Consider the following 21,405-nt stretch of genomic DNA (forward strand, 5'->3'; position numbering starts at 1 on the left):
TTTCTTCATACTGATAATCAGGCTGTAAAACATGTTTTCATATATTTTACAATTAATAAAATTATCTGGATACATCTTCTAAGTTTCATAAATATGTAACAGTGAGAGTGTAGAGTGAAGGTAGATATTTCCTTGATGACTGCCTTCTTTTCATATTTATTCATATTCAAAATTTGTTTTTTTACACATTCTTCAATTTTCACTTATTATAATAAAATAATGTTATTAGTTAATTCAAACACACACTTTTATTTTGCAATAATAATCACAACGATGACACAACACTGTAGACTAATTTATAGGTTGTGTATGTTAAGTTGGTTGCTTATTACATTAAAATCTAACCATTAATAAGAGTACAAATCAAGTTGTCTCATTATTCACTAATAGATATACTGATATAGGCTGTACCAAAAGGAATATGTTGACATATCCCTTTGTACACTAAACTTTCTATACTATTTTGTAAGTACCTCTTTTGGAACAATCAACCTAACATACAATTTTTAGCTACAATGGCTTGTCCCCTTTTACCAACTTGGAATGGCGGCTCATTTTCTTCTTCTGCCGTAAGTTCGCTATAGTACTCATGCCATCTTTGTGTTTGCTCTTCTGTTGTTGTAAGCAGTTGTCCTTGTTTGTCTTTTAGTGGTGTGTCACTGTTGACATTCTTATTTGCAAGATGTTTAGTGGTTTTATATAGCTCTCTCTGATTATTTGTTTCGGCTACCTATTCTGCTAAGCGTGCCATCTCTGTCCATTCTCTTTTGTAATTCCCAGCACTCTTTTACTTGTCGTAATTCTCCTAATTCCTTTTACTTGTCCTAATTCTCATAATTCCTTTTACTTGTTTATTTATATCTGCATACTCTTGGGTTATTCTGATTTTATCTTCTAATTTTTGTATTCTATTTAGTTCGGCCTTTAAATCCTTTCTCTTTTTTATCAGTTGCCATGTGTTATCACCTAGCCACTCTGTTTTCTTTTCTCAGTTGTAGCCCAACACTTCTTGTGCAGTTTGGTGTACAGCCTCTTTGATTATCTCCCATTTGTTTGATATATTTGTCTGTGTGTTGTTTACAGTTTGTGTGTTCAACTTTATTTTGTTACTCCACATTTTTTGGGTTTCACTGTCTTTCAGTCGTTGTATATTATCTTCGTTTGTTATATTGTTTACTCCCTCTTTTGGCCTTGATTTTTACTTTTATTTCCGCTATTAGTAGGTAATGATGACTTCCTACATCTGCTGATCTTTTATTTCGTACACCTAGAAGGATACTTCTCCATTTTTTATTAATTAAGATGTGGTCTATGTGATTTTGCGTTTTATTATTTGGTGAGATCCAGGTTATTTTGTGGCAGTCTTTGTGTGAGAAAAACGTTCCTCCAATGACAAGATTGATTTCTAGGCTAAGTTCTATAAATTTCTCTCCATTGTTGTTTCTTTTCCCTAGTCCATATGTTCCCATGCATTTTGCCACTCCCTTACTGTTTTTGCCAACTTTCGCGTTCAGATCTCCCATGACTATGAGTATATCTCCTTTGGTCAGCTTTCCGATAGTATCTGTTAATTGTTGGTAGAAATTTTCTTTCTCATCTTCTGTAGGTGCGTAACATTGAATAATGGTTTAATAACAATAATAAATTTGATTAATTATTTATATGGGAAATAAGCCACAATTAAAATGAAAAAAATAATTTTATTAACGTTTCGACGCCCAAATTTTTTTAAGAAGATGTAGAAATAGCCTATCGTGTGTCAAAATTTTAGGAAATTGGAAACCTTCTACGAGAAACTGGCACATTGTCAAAATTCAATAAAATTTTTAAGAAGATGTAGAAATAACAACATAATACCAAAGGGCTTGAGGTTACGGCCAGCATACTCAAGCAGAAGACTCCAAAATATTCTACATAGAGCCAGTTTGTCGATGATCCGGGAAAGGTTGCAATTTCACAGGTCAAATTTATTTTTTATCGAACAAGACATCGTAAGTATTGAAGATTTACTTTTCGGAATGATATCAAATTCTGATTTTGATCGAATTATTTTTAGTTTACACATAATTTATGAAAATTCATATCAGAAACAAAGAAATATACATTTAAATAAATTTAATAATCTTTTAGAACAAAATAGTTTACATACTTTTGATAACCTAAATAGAAATAATGACATATTAACGACAGTTGTCAATCTATCAAATAGACATTTAAATGCAACGGAAAATTTGGTATTGTCAAAAGGTTTAAACTATGCTGTTACTCATCCATCTATTCCAAAATTAGACATAATCAGCTCAGTGGAGAAAATATCCCAGTGTCTACCAACTCATGAAAAAGAACAATATAGGGTACTATGTAAACTTGAATTGGAAAAGTCTAATCAAATTGAACAGAACATCAGCAAAGAGGAAATGAAGGCTTTAAAAACTTTAAGAAATGATGACTCCATAACAATCCTACCAGCGGATAAAGGCAATGCAACTGTAATAATGAATAAAATACAATATGAGGACAAAATTACAGATCTAATTACAAATGGACCTTATAGCAAATTAACGAAGGATCCAACGAAGACACTGGAAAACAAAATATATAGAGCTTTATTCAAATTTAAAAATGATCTAACATACTATCAAAGAAAATTAATGACACCTCACTACAGTAAGACACCACATTTTTATGGAGTGCCGAAAATTCATAAAGCGAACATACCACTTAGACCCATTTGTAGTACCATCAATTCTCCTTGTAGTGAACTATCAAAATTCTTATTAAACATTCTAAAACCATTTGCTAATAATGATGACACTTTTATAAAAAATACAAAACATTTTTTAAACAAATTATCAACTATTGAATTTAATCCAAATAATATTTTAGTAAGTTTTGACATAAACAGTTTATTTACAAATGTACCATTAGATAAAACTTTAAACATAATCAAAACGAAATTAGAGAATGATAATACATTGGCAACTAGGACAAGACTAAATGTATCAGCTATAATGGAGTTATTGACATTATGTACCCATAATACCTATTTTCAACTAAACAATGAATTCTATAAACAAAATTTTGGTCTAGCAATGGGCTCTTCTTTATCTCCATTATTGGCTAATATATTTATGGAGGATTTCGAAACTAATATTATTTCTAAACAAAATTTAAAACCCACAGTATGGTGGAGATATGTAGATGATGTGTTTTCAATATGGCCTCATGGATCAGAATTGTTGGATACATTCCTGAATATTATAAACGATCAAGAAGAGACAATAAAATTTACAATGAAAAAGGAATACAATAACAGCCTACCTTTCCTCGATGTTTTGATCTCAAAGAAGGATATTGGATATGAGACTCAAGTGTATAGAAAACCAACACACACCAACAGATATCTCAATTACAAGTCAAATCACAACATCAACGTTAAAACGGGAATCATTAAATCCTTATATGATAGAGCCAAAATTACTTGTTCTAACGAAAATTCCTTTTTAGCAGAAAAACAATTGTTAACATCTGTTTTATTAAAAAATGATTATCCTTTATCGTTTATAAATAAGGAATTGTCAAGATTGGATCGAATGGAACAGAACAACTTAGAACGGGATCCTACAACATTCACCAGAAATAATACGAGGAAAATATCAATACCATATATAAAAGGACTATCCGAGAAACTTAAAACAATAGGAAATAAATTCAACATTTCAACAACATTCAAAACAACAAACACATTGAGATCTATTCTATCTAAAACTAAACCTAACAATGATCAAGAAAGAACAAAAAATTGCATTTATAAAATACCTTGTGAATGCGAACAATTTTATTTAGGTGAGACATCAAGACCATTAGACGTTAGAATAAGTGAACATCAATATTATATTAAAAATAGAGAATTTGAGAGATCTCAAATATGTCAACACGCATGGGATAATGAACATAGAGTTCAGTGGAGAGATTCAAGTATAGTCCTGAAAGAATCAGATAGTAAAAAGAGAAAAATCAAAGAAGCGGCTCTAATTATGCTAAATGAAACCAATTGTGTCGCAAATTCCTCGGTAGAATGCAGTAGGATGTGGTTACCCATACTGAAAGAGGAAGTCAATAGAAAGAAAATACCAAGATTAGTAAGTCAATAATATCGAGCTAGTACATATTTTATATTTTAGTATTACTTATATATCTAGTATTATTAATAATATTTATAATTTAAACATGTTACAAGTCAGAATTTGGTATTATTTTTTGAGAGTAAATTAATGTAAGACCAAATACTTACGATGTCGGGATAGTATCACAGGGTTTTTCCTGGTTTTCCCTTGTGATTTACTATGAAGTCTCTAACGCGAGAATTTTACTGTCGTTGCATTTGGTTGTCTTTTTAAAGACATATCACATGCTATAATTTTTTATGACGGATATTCTTGAGTTGGGGTTAATTTCATGTAATCGAATGAACTATCTTTCAGTAAGTCGTCCCAGGAACGCAACTCATAAATATTGGCAATATCATTTTAAAGTCTTCTACTTTAAAATGTATAATATATGTCTGAATTGCCAATATAAATGAGTGAGATTAAATAAATTATTAGAAGAATTTTTTTTTGCTTAGCAACAACACTTTAGTTTATTTTAGTAATATTTTGTATTTTGACAACGGCACCCGATTTGGGCGTCGAAACGTTAATAAAATTATTTTTTTCATTTTAATTGTGGCTTATTTCCCATATAAATAATTAATCATAAAAATGCCACAAGGAAATAGCTTCAGAACAACAATAATAAATTTAATAATTATAAATAAATTGAGGAGAAATCTGTAAATTTATTAAGATTAGATAACAACAGAAGCTAAATATTTCATTACTTACAACTAATTAATATAAATTTTCTAAAAATATCTTGAACATTGACTTACTACATACAAATTGGATTTATTTTGACATATTTGGGAATTATGGTAACTGGAATAATTTTTATTTCAATAGAATTAACTATTTCAAATGGGAAATAAGCCACAATTTAACTAAAAAATGGTTTTAATAACGTTTTGACGTCCACATCGGATGTCGATGTCAAAAACAAAATATTAATGTTTAATTAATATTTTGTAATACCATTAATATTTTGTATTTTGATAACGACGTCCGATGCGGATGTTGTAACGATAATAAAATCATTTTTTTTTTATTAAAATTGGGGCTTATTTCCAATTTAGAATAGTTAATTACAAAAATGCCACAAGGAAATGGCTTGAGAACAACATTTTAATAAAATGTTATCTAATATTGATTTTTTTAGTGAACAGGTCAAAGTAAACAAGAGAAAGTATTTACAATTTTTTTTTAAGGTGTAAAGGTACTATTAATACTAGAAAATAATAAAATAGATTTCTCCTGAAGAAGTTTCTCCAGATGTTGGTATTTTGGAGGTTACTCATCTCGTCAAAAGTAGTAGATATTCGTTGCTGCTTTTGAGAATAGGGCAGTTCACGTGTTCTCACATCCTCACATGAAAATTCTTAGTGGGGAAAAACCTCACAAATGTGATTTTTTCTAAGCAGTATACTACTGCAACTCATTTGAAATTACTTTGAAAAAATAATGTGAATTTGATTGAATATTCTTACTAGTATGGTTTGAAGTGGTCTTAAAACCGTTTAAGAACACACTGAAGGAAAACCATATGAATGTGCGTGGAAGAAATGTGCTGTAAAATTTAAAGATAGTGATATGAAAGTTCTTGCTTAGATTTCCCAGATTTTTAATAAAGAATAAAAAAATTATAAACATCTATTAATTTAGTGTTTTATTTAGTTTGCAATAGTTATTTCCAGTAAAATTTTGCTTAAATTTTGTTCAGACATTTTCCATAGCAGCCAATTAAAATATGTTTTTATTGTACATTTATGGTAAAATCTAACAAAATTTAGTATAAGGTTCTAGAAATAAAAATGGATAAAAGTCGTTTTGGATATATGCATGGCAGGTCCACAACAGCAATTTTTATTTTAAGACAGCTAATGGAAAACTTGAGTGAAAGAGAAAGACTTGCACATAGTTTTTATTAATCTTGAGAAGGCATGTGGCAAAGCTACCAGAGACGTACTGGTACTAAGTAGGAAAGGAGTGCCAGCTGAATATGTGGTGCAAGATATATAATATGAGATGGTAACAATTAGCATTATAGCAAATGCATGTGAAATTGGTAAATTTTGAGTGAAATTAGGGTTCCCTGCTAAATTTATTCTCATTCATCCTGGATCAGATAATAGCTGAACTTTAATGGGAGATCCTTGGTTGTTAATGTAAGAAGATATTTTGTTGGTAGAAAAATTAGAGAGAACTGTAGGAAAAGTAAAGCAGTTAAGATAGGCGCTTGAAGAAAAAGGTTTAAACTTAAGTAGGACAAAACAGTATATTTTTTTAAAGATAGTATTCCAAATCTGCATAGATTAGTTAGCTTAAATAGACAAGAAATCACACAAGATAATAGTTTTATGTATCTGGGATCGACATTACTGGACATGGGGAAGTACATGGACATGAAGTTAATAGAAGTAGAGAATTAGATGAAGTGGAAAGTGGTACGCGGAGTAGTGTGTGATAGAAAGCTACTAATAAAACTAAAAGGTAAGTTCTATAAGACTGGCTTAAGACCCACTATGTGAACTATGATGTATGGTACTGAATGTTGGGCAGAATACACTTCCGAATTTTATGTCTTGTTTTGATGTTTTTTCCTGTTAAAAAGTTGTGACCGGAAGTTTGACAAAAATGACTCAAAATTAGTGATATCCTATATCAGGGGTCACCAAATAGTTTCCCTGAGGGTCCGTTTCGACAACCTATGACACTTCTGAGGTCCGGATTTATGCTGCCTGTGTCTGACTGTTCTGATTCGGTTTCTTTGTGGATTCTTGTTAAAAAATATCCCCTATAAACAAATCAGAAGTGCGACGGGTGAAATTTTTGGGCAGAAATTGTTTTTTTAACAAATTCAAAGCATCACTTTTTTGCAGTGAAAATATGTTTTTAGCATTTTTGGGTCATCTTAAATAAAAAAGATCTGTCATTTTATTAAAACAGTTTTCAAACATTTAGTTTTCAGATTTTAAATCGCTTATAACTCAAAAACTATCAACTTTTCAGAAATATGACAAGATACCTTTATTGTTTATAATTACCCTAAAAATACATTTTTCGAGGCAAAAAAGTAATTTTGAATTTGCTTAAAAAATTGACACTTTTCTGATTGGTTTAAAGGGGACATTTTTAAACAGGAATCCGCAAAGAAATTGAGTCAGAAACATTTTTCATACGAAAGTGGCCTCACGCATTACATCGACTAATATGAAAAGGAAAACTAATAATATCTGATTGTTTTTGGTTACTGTATACTTTTCTGTAAGTTTTCCTATTACAATAAATAAAATATAAATTCATTGTGTATTGTTTTGATGTTATTATCAGTATATTTTGAAAACAGCAGTATTGTAAATTGTTACTGAGAATATTTTAAAAATTAGGAATTTATATTTTGAATGCTAATGAAGTTTTTAGACATCTTCAATTTTGTAGAAAGGAAACTGAGGAATTTAAAATAAATAATCATAGTACAAAATGTTAATTAACATGTTATCTTTTCTACATTAGTTTCAATGCAAGGTGTTTGTTGCAAACTTATTAAGTCTGAAAATTATTTTAATTAAATGCACTTCTGAAAAGTACTCCTACTGTTTAACATTTAGTAGAGAAAAAATGAATATAAAAAATGCACATGACAATTTTATATCACAGCTTACTTAATTTCAAAAATCAGAGAGAGAAATGAATTTTTTTATGTACAACCCGTCTGAAGCTTGGAGTGAGTTTAGTGCAACTGAGTCTCATTGGAGAGTTGAGATATTCATCTGTTAAGTGAGATATCTACCAATTTTTAACAAAGTTCATTCTTGATAAAGCGGCTTCGCACACATAAGTTGAGCCAAACTCAATTCGAATGTAGTAAAATAATAATACATTCGAATTATAAATTATATTTTGATTTGAGGATTTCAACTTTACAATACCAATTATAATAAAAACAGTACTTCAAAAGAACAAGTAGAGAACTATGAATACAACTTAACAATATTTTTACAATCACAACTTACATAAATAAAATTATGAAATTAAAAAATGTGACAAATTCAAGTATAAAAGGTACTCTTGCTTTAAGTCAGTAAAACACACCGTCCATACACTGGTTTCATAATAACGTCAGTTCTTCTTTTATTATGAAAATCTAAAATAAAAATTAGGCAAGTTTAAAAAATATAATTATATATTTATGTGTACAAAATCATAATTACAGTAGAACCTCGATTATCCGTCAGGGCACCGGACCAAGGGTATGACGGATAATCGAAAAGACGGTTAACAGAACATTAAAAAAAAATTAAAAATTCATAGTACAACTCTCAAATTTCATTTGTATGGTTTGTTTGACAATATAAGAGGGATTTGTGTTCGTACAATCAAATCAATTTAAAATATTCTGAAATAGGTGTTTGTTTTACTGTTGCTTCACATCTTGCGACGGCTGAATTTCTTAATCGGCATAATATCATGCAATCTACTTTATTGGCTTCTTCTTGTTGAGAATACCACTCGATGAATTATTGCATATGCGATGCAGCTTCTCTCTAGATTATTTATGCAAATCTTTGTTAGTTACAATAGGTCCATCAATATAGCTACAGTCAAATTCCAGGCCTGTGTCAGCTTCTGAATCTGTTTGGTCTGCCTTTGTTGCCATTTCAATTATTTCTTTATCTGTCAGCAATGGATAGCCGTTTGTGTCCTCACCCCAAATCAAATTAGCTTTTTTTATTTTTTTGCATTAAAATTATTGCTAATGTAGTCAATACAACTTTTGTATGTACCCTGACGGTTAACAGAGGTGACAGTTAATGGAGAGACAGTTAATCGAGGTTCAACTGTACAACCAAATGATAGTCCATCATACTGATTTTAATCTATCTTAATTATTTTTGAAAGGAAAAACCATACCACGTTATATTTTAAGGTATATTTAAAAAATACATATATAAACATTTGCAAAAACTTCCTATTAATAGTTTTTTATGGCTTTCAATTCTTCGTTGAGAATTGTAAGGTCTGCATACATATTATTCCCAAATAAGTATATTAATATTTTGCATGAATTTTTCAGTGTGGACTATCATAATGTTGATTTAAATTAAATCTCTTAAAACAATTTATACAAATATATAAGGTTTTTTCTACAGTGAACTTTCATATCGATGGCTTAGTGTGAAAACCTCGTATCTCAATTCTTTTCGAAAATGACATTTTGGTGGTTTTAGTTTGAAAACCTTGTATCTCGCCATTTAAACTGTTAGAAAAAATCCAAATACACTGGACTATTTTCTACAGCCGAAAAAAGAAACCATGTATATCAATCGCTCTCTTGATTTAGTGTGAATACCACCTATACATAACCAAGAATTTGGTACTTAATTTGAAGTGTTTGTTTGAGAGATTCTACTTGGAGAAGTGTTTTTTGTGAACAACAAAATGTACTCCGGCATATAGAAACATTTTATGAACCTTAAATCAAAAGATTTGTATTGTATCGACCTAGTATTTGGAGGTGAGCAATAAGCTATGAAAAATGAAAACCTCATAAATAATAATAAACACAACCTCATTTGAGATAAAACATGTATATCAAGATATACGAGGTTATCATAGTTACTTGGGCAAAGGCTCTATATACTGCAAGGATATTTATGTGTTTATCATAGTTAATATTTGTATTTAAAAAATGGCGACATTTAACACTTTTAGCTCTGGGCCAATATCAGATATTTGTTTCAATGTGCTCGAATTAAAAATATGTAACGTAATTTTTGTTTTTAGGTTATATTAGGCAGAAAATCAGTTTTTTGTTTTTTGGTTTTCACACTAAGCCCTCAATATGTTGAATTAAAGTACATTTTAGGCTACAGTGATGTACAATAATACAGATAAAATGTACTTTCACTAACACAAGTATATAATTTAAAACAAATTTAGTGATTAGAAGTCTAATGATCCAAAAATGCCAGTAGGTATCAGATCCATAGACATCGGATCTTTTTGGAAAGTGTGTACTTATCTTTTGAAATATGAAAGCATGTACATACAAGGAGTGAAGTACATATTTACATGTATAAACTCCATGTTAATAATGCAAACCCCGACCGTAGTTCACTACAATTGGCCTTTGCATGAGTTAATTAATGTGTTAATGTTTAATTAATTTAATTTTACTACAGATACCTATGGAAATATAATCAGAACAACTTACCATTTTTCACATAAATTTTCCTCCTTTTATTTGATGTCTTCAATAATAACTTCTCTATTTATTTGGTCCAAAGAATTTCCATCATAGAAATAACTATTTTTATCAGTTTTAAAGACTCTCTATCTCAGTTTTAACAGAATAGGAACATAATTATTACAGCATCACACAGGTTGTCCTGAACTTTCGATTTTAATTTTACATTGTTCCTTGTAAAAATTGTTTTCTGCTTGCTTCATTTCCATTTGATTGATTTAAGAAAATAATATCACATTCACAGTACATAATATACATAACTACCTATTATTAATATGAAAAATGTATGAAAATAAATTGGTAAATTAACCAAAACAACAAACAATTCCCAAACACAACCTCACAAAATTCATGAAAATCAGATGGCGGTCACGACCAATCGGCAAACGTATCCGCTCTCATCGGATGCGCACGGTGAAACGAATTTTGGACGACTTTGCGCAGATTCGCCAAATTGGAACATTGAAAACAATGCATTTTTCGGGGAGTGAGCTTACTGATTCCTCCTATACTGTGGTACTGCCCGGCACCCAGTAGATTTGTTATAAGGACCTCTTTTTGAGCAAATTTGTGAAAAAAAAATTCGAATCGGAGTAATTTAAATAACGGGGGCGACGATACAGCCTAGACTAATTTGAACATATTCAGTAACATTTAATTTCTAGAATCGGCTGTTTGTGTGAATCAGAATCAACTTTTACTAAATGGCATTGGGAAGAGTATACTTTTCCTAGTTGGAGTCTACTTTTACTAGTGAATGTTGAATATAAATCTTCATTTTATATTTATAATCAACTTTTACTGAAACTAGCCGTTAGAGTTGACTCTAACTAGTTGGAGTCAACTCCAACTGGATAATCAACTTGAACTGTAACATATATAAAAAAATTGTAATTTAAAAATAAAAATCGACCTGTTTTGGCGTTCCCTTAAAATTTAGTAACTGACAAATATCGAGGGGAACTCTTTTCTTTGACCCACCCTGTATAAATTTGTATTCATTGTGAAATCTGGTGAAAATAGATTAATTTTTATTTCATTAGACAGTTGATTCGAATTTTAATTACTCTGCCCGCAAACGCTCAAATTTTGACCATTTTGATTTTTGGCCATTTTGTCAGGCCTGTAACTCCTATATGACGTAAGTCTGCAACTTCAAATTTTTACTCCTTATTCTACTTGCTAGGGGCTAACATTCAGCCAAATTTCATATGTTTTCATCCGTGCTTATCAGAGATATAAAGAGGCAAACTTTGAGATTTTTCAAAAAATTACATTTTTGAGATTTTTTTTGAAAAAACTTACTTAAGTCTCAAAGCTCGAACTTTTTTTATTTAAAGTATCTACCTATGTCTTTTCAAGAAAAAAATACAATCCATTATCGGCTTGCCTTATGCTGTTAAAAAAATGCTGAAAATGGCATTTTATCAGTTTACCTTTTCAAACTTTGAGGTTCATTTAAGGCCCTAAGGGTAGTTTGAAATTAAATAATGCTATAGGCCTTTTTTAGAGCATACTTTTCTAAAAAGTATGGTGTTTGATTTATTGTTCTAGGACAAACCTCAGTGAAAATATTGGCTAAAAAGCGAAGCCATGTTTTCCGTGAAAATGATCGAAACGCTTTAACAAAAAGGGCCGTCATCGGCAAAATAATTTTTCTAAAAATACGATGAATGCGATTTTGTACTCTCTATAGACAGAAGTTTATAAGGTAGAAAAATAAAAAATATTAAAAATAGTCAAGCAACCAACTTAATTTATATTGGACCACTTGACATGGATATTGCACAATACAGTTTTTAACATTAATATCCAAAAATATGCACCTTGCGCCACGTGATCCGACGTCTTACAGATAGTTTTAAATGATATGAGCATCATGGGAACCCAAGGTTTCTCTTTTGCCTAGATCTTCGTCATCATCATCATGGCGCTACAGTCCTTAAAGGGTATTGACCTTGTCAAGCTTTCTGCGTCATTCTGCTCTGTTCCTTGCTTGGATTTTCCAGTTGGTAACAGCGATCCTTTCAACATTCGGTGTTACCCCGTCTATCCACTTCAGCTTTGGTCTACCCCGTCTTCTCATTACCATTACCATCAGTTGCGCTGTTAGAATCCAATACTGTTCCTTGTTTTTATGCTTTGTACTTCCATTCAATACCGAATTCATTTTGTTTGATTAACAGATATGTGAAAAAGTTCAAAAAGCATTAATTTAATTAATTAAGGGCAGGCTTGACTTAATTTCATAAGGCAATTTATTCGCAATATATTTATTCATGTATTAAAATTGCTAAGAAATACTTTTTAGTCGGTAAACAGATAGGTAAAGTTTGAACGTTTGGTTCGTTTTTCGATATAGATTCTTGTTTCATCGACTTCGAGAAGGCATTCGACCGAGTACAACACGAGAAACTTTCGTTTGCCTGCGGGCAGCAGGACTTGACCATTACGATATAAGACTGCTAAAATACTTCAGTCAAGTAGCCTCTATCCAAGCTGGAGATAGTCGTACTGAAAAACTACCCATCAAACGTGGATACGACAGGGTTGTGTTTTGTCACCCAGTCTGTTTAATATGTACTATAAGAAATCTTTAGGGAGGCTTTGGATGACAGACAAGAGGGGTAGACTAGGCGGAGCAGTAATCAACAATATCAGATACGCTTACGATACAGCCATTCCTGCAGAAAACTTACAAGATCCCCAGAGATTAGTAAATCTAAAGCAAGTTATCGGAGAGGCCTTAAAATCAATATTTCAAAGATAAACTGGATGGTAGTTGGAAAGATTAATATAGATCAAGGTCTGCTTTCTCTTAATGGAGCGAAGATAGAACGGGTAAACCATTTTAAATACCGTGGCAGCTGGTTAAATGTAAATTGTGACTGATGAAGAGATAATAACCAGGATCGAAATATCACGTAAGGCTTTTATTACCTGGAAACCAGTTTTATGGAAACATATCGATGAATATTCGCAAGAAGGTTCTGAAATGTTATGTGTGGTCTATCATATTGTATGGTTGTGAGGCATGGACGTTAAAAACCACAATGCTAAACAAATTGGAAGCATTCGAATCGTGGTGCTACCGACGAATTCTAAAGATATCGTGGGTTTCGCATACTTCTAATGAAGATGTTCTTCAAATGACGAATTCAGAATGTCTGCTCATAAACATCACAAAGAGGAGAAAAACAGAATACTTCGGCCATATAATTAGAGGACCTAAATAACATTTACTTCGCCTTATAATACAAGGAAAAGTGGAGGAAAAGAGATGGATTGGTCGAAAGAATCTTTCATGGTTGCGTAATATTGGACAATGGTATGGTTCCACACAAGAATTATTTCGCGCAGCAGCCGATAGAGAAAGATTTCAGGAAATTGTAAACAAGATGACGGCCAACGTCTGAATACGGACAGGGCACCTAAAGAAGAAGATATAATCATTTGTATTATAATAATTTAATTAATCATACAGAAGTAAAAACTTCGTTTGTACAATGGTATAAAAAAAGTTTATTAAAAACCATTAAAAGTCATCCAAAAGGATTCGCAAAACCTTTTCGATCTAGATCAGATCATCTTCAGTGCCTAGAACGAAGTATTTCCACGTTAGAATGAATGCAAAAGGTTAAAATTGTGACTAGTTGAAGAAAAGATGTGGTAATACTTACGTTCTGCTTAGTACATGAAACTAGCAACCTTATGAAATTGGTAACATCGAGAAATATGGTTTACATGATACCTATATAATATTTATAGCGACTCCAAGTCGATGTTAAAAGATTGAATGTGCTAGGAGTGCTCAAAGGGCAACATGGTTCCCTGCTCGATAAAAACTTGTGGTTCTTGCCAGTTCAATGGACACAGACCAACAAAAGTGAAGGAGATGACAATCTAATTACTAGACACAAGCGACATGACAAGACAGGTAGTCAATTTTTGGTTATGAATTTAAAAATAGTGTTGTTTAGAATTTAGATTATTAGTTAAACTGAATGGATCTTAATAACTGTATTAAAGTGAAATTTAAATTATAATAAATTAGATTTTAATGAAAAAGTCGAAAAGGCTACTCTCTATTACAGAAAGAACTGTTGTTAATGATAAAAATATTACTCATAGTAGAGTCAGTGACGTCACTGATGACAGTTTTGAAAAGAAGACGAAAGTTTAATTTAGTTTGAAATAAAAAGAGAAAGAAAAATAATTAAATGTGAACAACTTAAAGACGTACAAAGGTAAGATACATAGTAATGTTGTAAAAATAAAAGAGTAATGTTGTAAAAATAAAAAGAGTATTGTTGGTTGCCTATTATTGTGGTTGTAATGGTTGTTAACAAATTGAAAAAATATTTTAATTTAATTTATTGTCTGAATTAGTGAACTGATAATTTGAAATCTATAGAAGGTAATGGAGTAAACAGATTGAAATGGATGAAATATATATTACTGTAAAAGGTTTAACGAGAGCAGAGTGAAAACAGAAGCAGGTTGAAAACAAGAAAAGGTGGTTGCCTGATATGATAGTTTGAAAAATATAATTTTAATTAAATTACTGAAAGAATAGTATGTATTTAATGGTAATGACCTAAAAGATGTTAAAAAGTCAGATAAACTAAAATTATGATTAACAATAATCTAGATAAAGAGGGAATGACATAATTGTTAATATCATAAATGTAAAGTGAATTATGTGTCAAATAATTGTAATTTTGAAACGGAATGGAAACCCACAAAAAATGGAAACCTATACTCATCAGGAATTTCTTAATGAATTTTCAGCTTCATATGGAAATTATACATGGGTATTTACAGATGGTTCTTTAGATCCCGAGTCGAGGACAGTAGGTTTTGGGGTACACATACCTTCAATCAATTATAACTATGCATCCAGATTACATGAGCACACTCAAATATGCACTGCAGAAATTATTGCAATTAACAAGGCAGTATCTGTTTGTATTGAAATAAATATTAAAGAAGCAATAATTTTTTCAGATGATAAAAGTGCTATCCAAAAATTACATAACACCACCTGAGGGACAAACAACCATATTGTAAACCTAACAAAAAGACTCATTATTGAGTCAATGGAAGCAGGATTTAATATAATCTTAGCTTGGATTCCAGGCCATACTGGAGTAAAGGGGAATACAGAGACTGATAAATTGGCAAATATAGGCAAGACTTTAAATGTTCCTGCAGACATTAAAATAGATAAATTTGACTTTTTGCCTTTTATTAAACAAAAAATTGTAAATGAGTTTAAAGTTGAATGGACAAAGCAGTTTAAAACTAAAGGGAAATGGTATCAACAATGCCAAAGTGATTTTTCTATAAACCCTTGGTTCCACAAATTCACAATTGTGGATCGAAGGCACTTGACATCAATTATTAGAATGCGAACGGGCCATTGTCACACACCAGACCATTTGTTTAAAATTAATTGTAGTGATACTCCTTTTTGTGAATGTGGACAAATAGAAAGTATAACTCATATGTTACTTGAATGCCCAATTAACAAAACAAATCAATTTGACCTGTATCAGGAACTTGTTAATATAGGAAGTCCAACCCCTATTTCAATACAAAATCTCCTACATAATATTAATGACTAAACCTTAAGAAAGATCAATCCAATTTTAACAATATTTCAAATTAAAATATAAAATAAAAATAGTTATTTGAAAATCATATCACAATGAATTTAAAGAAGGGAATATGGAAAAATCCAGACCCTTTGAAAAGAGGATTCCCTTCCAGTTAGTCTAAATACGAGGACTGACCAAGTACCTAAGAGGTGGAGGCCATGAAACTACAAGAAGAAGAAGAAACGGAATGGAATAGATGAAGTTAATGTGTTATACGCTCTGAGCTTCGCTGGTGTCGCTCCTAGCGGTTACTAATTCAACTTTTACCGGTAATTTTTAAATTTATTATTTAATTGTTATCGCTTAATATTTACAACGCAAAAAGTAATTAAATTGTAATCGATTTTTTTAAGATTTTTCTAATCATTTTGACGTTCTATTGATAAAATATCAATTTCTTACTTCGGATACTTTGACAATAATCGTGTAGATGGCGCTAAGAGTATAATAGATTATTTATAATTAGATAATACGGAACATTAAAAAAACTTAAATTCAATATTTAAAACGTAAGTCTATTTAAGGTAAAAATATATGCCACTGCTTTGACCAACTAATATTGTTTATAATTAATGTTTTTAATTTTAATTTTAAATTAATCACTTTGACATTTATGTCAAATTTCCGGTAAACGTTTACAAACTTGTCACTACTGGCGTTCGCGAATTTGTAAATATCCCCTCTACGTACGAGCTCACAGCGTATAGGAGGCAACCAAACAAAATCGTTAGCGTGTGAGTGTACATTGGAATGATAGTTATATAATCCAGGTTGAAAGTTGGGGTTATTGTCAATATGAAGCAAAAATCTAGATGAACTAATTCACTGCATTGGCAAACTGAAAATTTGAAATTGTATAGTTAGTAATGGAGTAACAGATTGAAATATTCTCGAGGGAAATTAATGAATAGTGTTGAAAAAAGAAAAGAATAACCAGAGCAAGAAATGCAAGAGGAATTGAAAAAATCAGAGACACGAGGCATGGCAATATAACTATGTGGTTGGGAAAATTTATGAAGGAGGGTTGGAAAAGAAAGAAGGTAAACTGTGTTAGGGATGGCAATATAACTTAGTGTTTGGGAAAACTTTGTCATTCCCTCTTTATCTAGATTATTGTTAATCATAATTTTAGTTTATCTGACTTTTTAACATCTTTTAGGTCATTACCATTAAATATATACTATTCTTTCAGTAATTTAATTAAAATTATATTTTTTAAACTATCATATCAGGCAACCACCTTTTCTTGTTTTCAACCTGCTTCTGACAATCACTCTGCTCTCGTTAAAACTTTTACAGTAATATATATTTCATCCATTTCAATCTGTTTACTCCATTACCTTCTATAGATTTCAAATTATCAGTTCACTAATTCAGACAATATATTTTTTCAATTTGTTAACAACCATTACAACCACAATAATAGGCAACCAACAATACTCTTTTTATTTTTACAACATTACTCTTTTATTTTTACAACATTACTACAGTCGGAAAAATGAAAGAATACCCATGAACGAACATATAAAACACGCTGTATTTTCCTGTCACCGTGCCACAAAGAAAATTGTCCAGTGCAAGTACATGTAACAATAATTATTACATGTACTTGCACTGGCCAATTTTTTGTGTGACACGGTGTTTATATGTTCGTTCATGGGTATTCTTTCATTTTTCCGACTGTATGTGTCTTACCTTTGTACGTCTTTAAGTTGTTCACATTTAATTATTTTTCTTTCTCTTTTTATTCCAAACTAAATTAAACTTTCGTCTTCTTTTCAAAACTGTCATCAGTGACGTCACTGACTCTACTATGAGTAATATTTTTATCAATTTAACATTAACAACAGTTCTTTCTGTAATAGAGAGTAGCCTTTTCGACTTTTTCATTAAAATCTAATTTATTATAATTTAAATTTCACTTTAATACAGTTATTAATATCCATTCAGTTTCACTAATAATCTAAATTCTAAACAATACTATTTTTAAATTCATAACCAAAAATTGACTACCTGTCTTGTCATGTCGCTTCTGTCTAGTAATTAGATTGTCATCTCCTTCACTTTCGTTGGTCGGTGTCCATTGAACTGGCAAGAACCACAAGTTTTTATCGAGCAGGGAACCATGTTGCCCTTTGAGCACTCCTAGCACATTCAATCTTTTAACATCGACTTGGAGTCGCTATAAAAATTATATAGGTATCATGTAAACCATATTTCTCGACGTTACCAATTTCATAAGGTTGCTAGTTTCATGTACTAAGCAGAACGTAAGTATTAGCAAATTTTTTCTTCAACTAGCCACAATTTTAACCTATTGCATTCATTCTAACGTGGAAATACTTCGTTCTAGGTACTGAAGATGATCTGATCTAGATCGAAAAGGTTTTGCGAATCCTTTTGGATGACTTTTAATGGTTTTTAATAAACTTTTTTATACCATTGTACAAACGAAGTTTTTACTTCTGTATGATTTTTTAATTATGGTATACAGCCAGCTACTGGGATTTTCCCATTGATTTTTTTTAATAATTTAATTCTTTTTCTAAAATTTTGATACGTTTGTAGTACGTTCTTTAAAGGTAAACTATTGCAAAACCTCTAAATTTTAAAGAGTAATTTAAGATTTTTGGTATCTCTTTAACAATTTTTAAGTTATTTTGAAAAATTTTTTCAAAATTAAATTTTTTTAAAATCTTACTTTAAAACCAATTTTTTTCAAAAATAAGCACTTTTAATCGATGAAACTCACAGATCAATATAAACACAACATAAGTAAAGTAACTTGTGAAGTGGTAACGATTAATTTCATTAAGTTGCTAATTGGGGGTGATCTTCCTGATTTTTTTTTGCCAAAACAAAAGTGACCAACTTTATTTTGAGCGTAACTTGCTTACATTTGATGCTAGAATTTTTTTTATAAAAACAGAAATAAAGCTTTTTTTAAACACTTTAAAAAAAGTTGTAATGTGTTTTCCCCAAGAATGCTTCATTATTTGGATATTTCACATTGAATTATTCTATTTGGAATTTTTCGAATATGAACCTATTTTTCATTAGCTATAATTCTGTTTTTGCTAGGTATAGAGACCTAATATATACATCGTTTTTTTTTTTCACTTTTTTATAGGCGATAGTTTTGCTAAGAATATTTTTTTCGACAAAATGCTTACGTTTTGAGTTATTTGCGAAAAACCGTCTAAAAACGTGGTTATTTTGTTGAAAAGTGAACATATTCCACAGTTTATCCATTTCGGGACTTATCTAGGACATATATTTTTTCACCCCCGAGATGGGGTGAAATTCACCCCAGGGCAAAAGCACATATCAGCACCATATCACTTTTTTTCTTTGACATGTTAGCTATGTGTGTGCCAAAATTCATGTCAATCCAAGTAGTTCTTTAAAATTTACAGCAAAAACCGTGAAAGAATGTACTATCATTGGATGTTCAGTTTATCATGAATTTAGTTTTAAACTTTTTATGGAATTAGCGGTTACTTGATGGAAGTTCACAATAATTAATGCTATAAAAAACTACAAGTCAACTTGATATGGTTCGCATAATTATAGTTAACAAACATTGGTTACCCTAATGTAGTTTTATTTATATGTATTAATACAGTTTCATCTTTTATATCGCCTAGTATAAACACTTTCTTAACCGTTCTCCAGAATTTGCTACTATAACAACATGGTATACAAAAACATAGGTCTTCGTTAAAATATAAGAATAAGCTTATATTGTTAAGTGTAACTAACTAACACGAAATTATAAACAAATGTAAATACAATATCATTCTCCATACCTTGCTTATATCCTTAATATTTCTCGAAGAATCAATCTCTTCTCTCCTATATTCACAAAATTTTAATAAAATGGGGTAAATCAGTTGTATGTCCGCTCTGTTTTTATCTAGTATGACCCTTGTAGATATAGTTTTATTCTGAAGATAAGGGATGGCGTTTTTAAATGAATGGATCTGTTTATTTTCCAGTACAAATTTTTCATTTTTTAATATGGTAACCATAGATTCGTTTACTACTCCTTGTAAAGGGTAATCTACCAAAAAAAAACAAATATTATGTTATTATGATTATTAAAAATATTGCAAATATTGTGTGTACATCGTCAAGATAACGACTAACAGAATCGAATTTTTGCGAATCAAGAGATTTATATCACTTTTATTGATTTAAAGAAGGCATTTGTTTCCATTTTTCTGGATGGAATTTGTCTCCAGATATCCAGACTGCGTTATGAAGAGCCGTGTGATATACGCAACGTTACGAGGAGATTCTTATCTCCCTCTTGTACAATTCATTCATGGATGGGCTGATAGCTAGACTCAGCAACGACAGGCGCCACGTCATCTTAGACAACGGCAAAATAGCACAGTTAGAGATGTAATGCAGCAGGCTCTAACTGTAGTGAAAGAAAATGTAGGGCTTAACATACGCCTCCAGAAGTCCAAAATAATAAAATTTACCAGAATGGGGAATTTAGAGGGATTGGGGGTCTATCTATTATAATCAGACCGCTGTGGTAAAAGAGAACAACGTCTTTTCAAATGAAATATAGATTGAGAGGAGCGTCAGGTAGGGCTGTGTCCTGTCTTCTACTTTGTTCAATTTGTATTCAGAGGAAATAATCCAGGAAGCACTAGAAGAACTAACTACGGGAATAAAGGCCGACCAATCAATAATACACGGTTTGCCGACGACACTATTTTATTAGCGGAATGCCTTGAGAATTTACAACAAATGGTTGACAGAGTGGTAGAAATCAAGCGAAGAAAACGGACTGTCCCTAAACACAAAAAATATACAATTTATGGTAATTACAAAAGCCCAACAGCGACAAGAAAGCATAACAATAGTAACAATACCAATATATGAAGAAAAAATTAAAAAAAGTTGAAAAATATAAATATCTGGATACAATAATTAATGAAAATAATGTAGTATGCTTCTTTTCATGAGCATTTTTCAGTGCGTCACAAATGATAGAAAAAAAGGTAAGTCCGTGATAATATACATGTAGGTTTCTTTTAAAGACAATCGTAATAAAAGTCCGTTTGATGTTTAACAGTTTTAATTAATAAAATAGATGACTAAATTATTGATTACTATTAAATTGTCGAAATGTAAAAGTGTACTTTGCGACCAAAATTCTACGCGTTCTTATTCTTACAAAAGGGAAATGTATTTATAGAATAATTTGCGTCTAATCAATATGATACCCGTCTAAGTATTATCCCTATGCGTCTTGCGTCGCTGTGATGTTAATATCGACTGAATGTATTCGTCCTCTTACCCTACGCTAAAACAAACCGTCTTA

General features: G+C 30.8%; 1 protein-coding gene and 1 long non-coding RNA gene across 4 annotated transcripts in view; both read right to left on the reverse strand.

Moving 5' to 3' along the window:
- LOC126884472 (uncharacterized) overlaps positions 1–21,405 on the reverse strand; it is a 175,648-nt gene that overhangs the window by 91,002 nt on the left and 63,241 nt on the right. For all 3 annotated transcript variants that reach the window (XM_050650409.1, XM_050650408.1, XM_050650407.1), the window contains exon 4: positions 19,874–20,127. In XM_050650409.1, the coding sequence (XP_050506366.1) occupies positions 19,874–20,127 (254 nt within the window). The remainder of the gene's footprint in view (positions 1–19,873; positions 20,128–21,405) is intronic.
- Positions 8,038–11,206, reverse strand: LOC126884484 (uncharacterized). The gene is made up of 2 exons (XR_007698061.1): positions 10,372–11,206; positions 8,038–8,301 (listed from the first exon to the last, which is right to left on the reverse strand). It is a non-coding gene; the product is annotated as an uncharacterized LOC126884484 (long non-coding RNA).

Source organism: Diabrotica virgifera, chromosome 5 (genome assembly GCF_917563875.1).
Source record: "Diabrotica virgifera virgifera chromosome 5, PGI_DIABVI_V3a".
NCBI lineage: Eukaryota > Metazoa > Arthropoda > Insecta > Coleoptera > Chrysomelidae > Diabrotica > Diabrotica virgifera.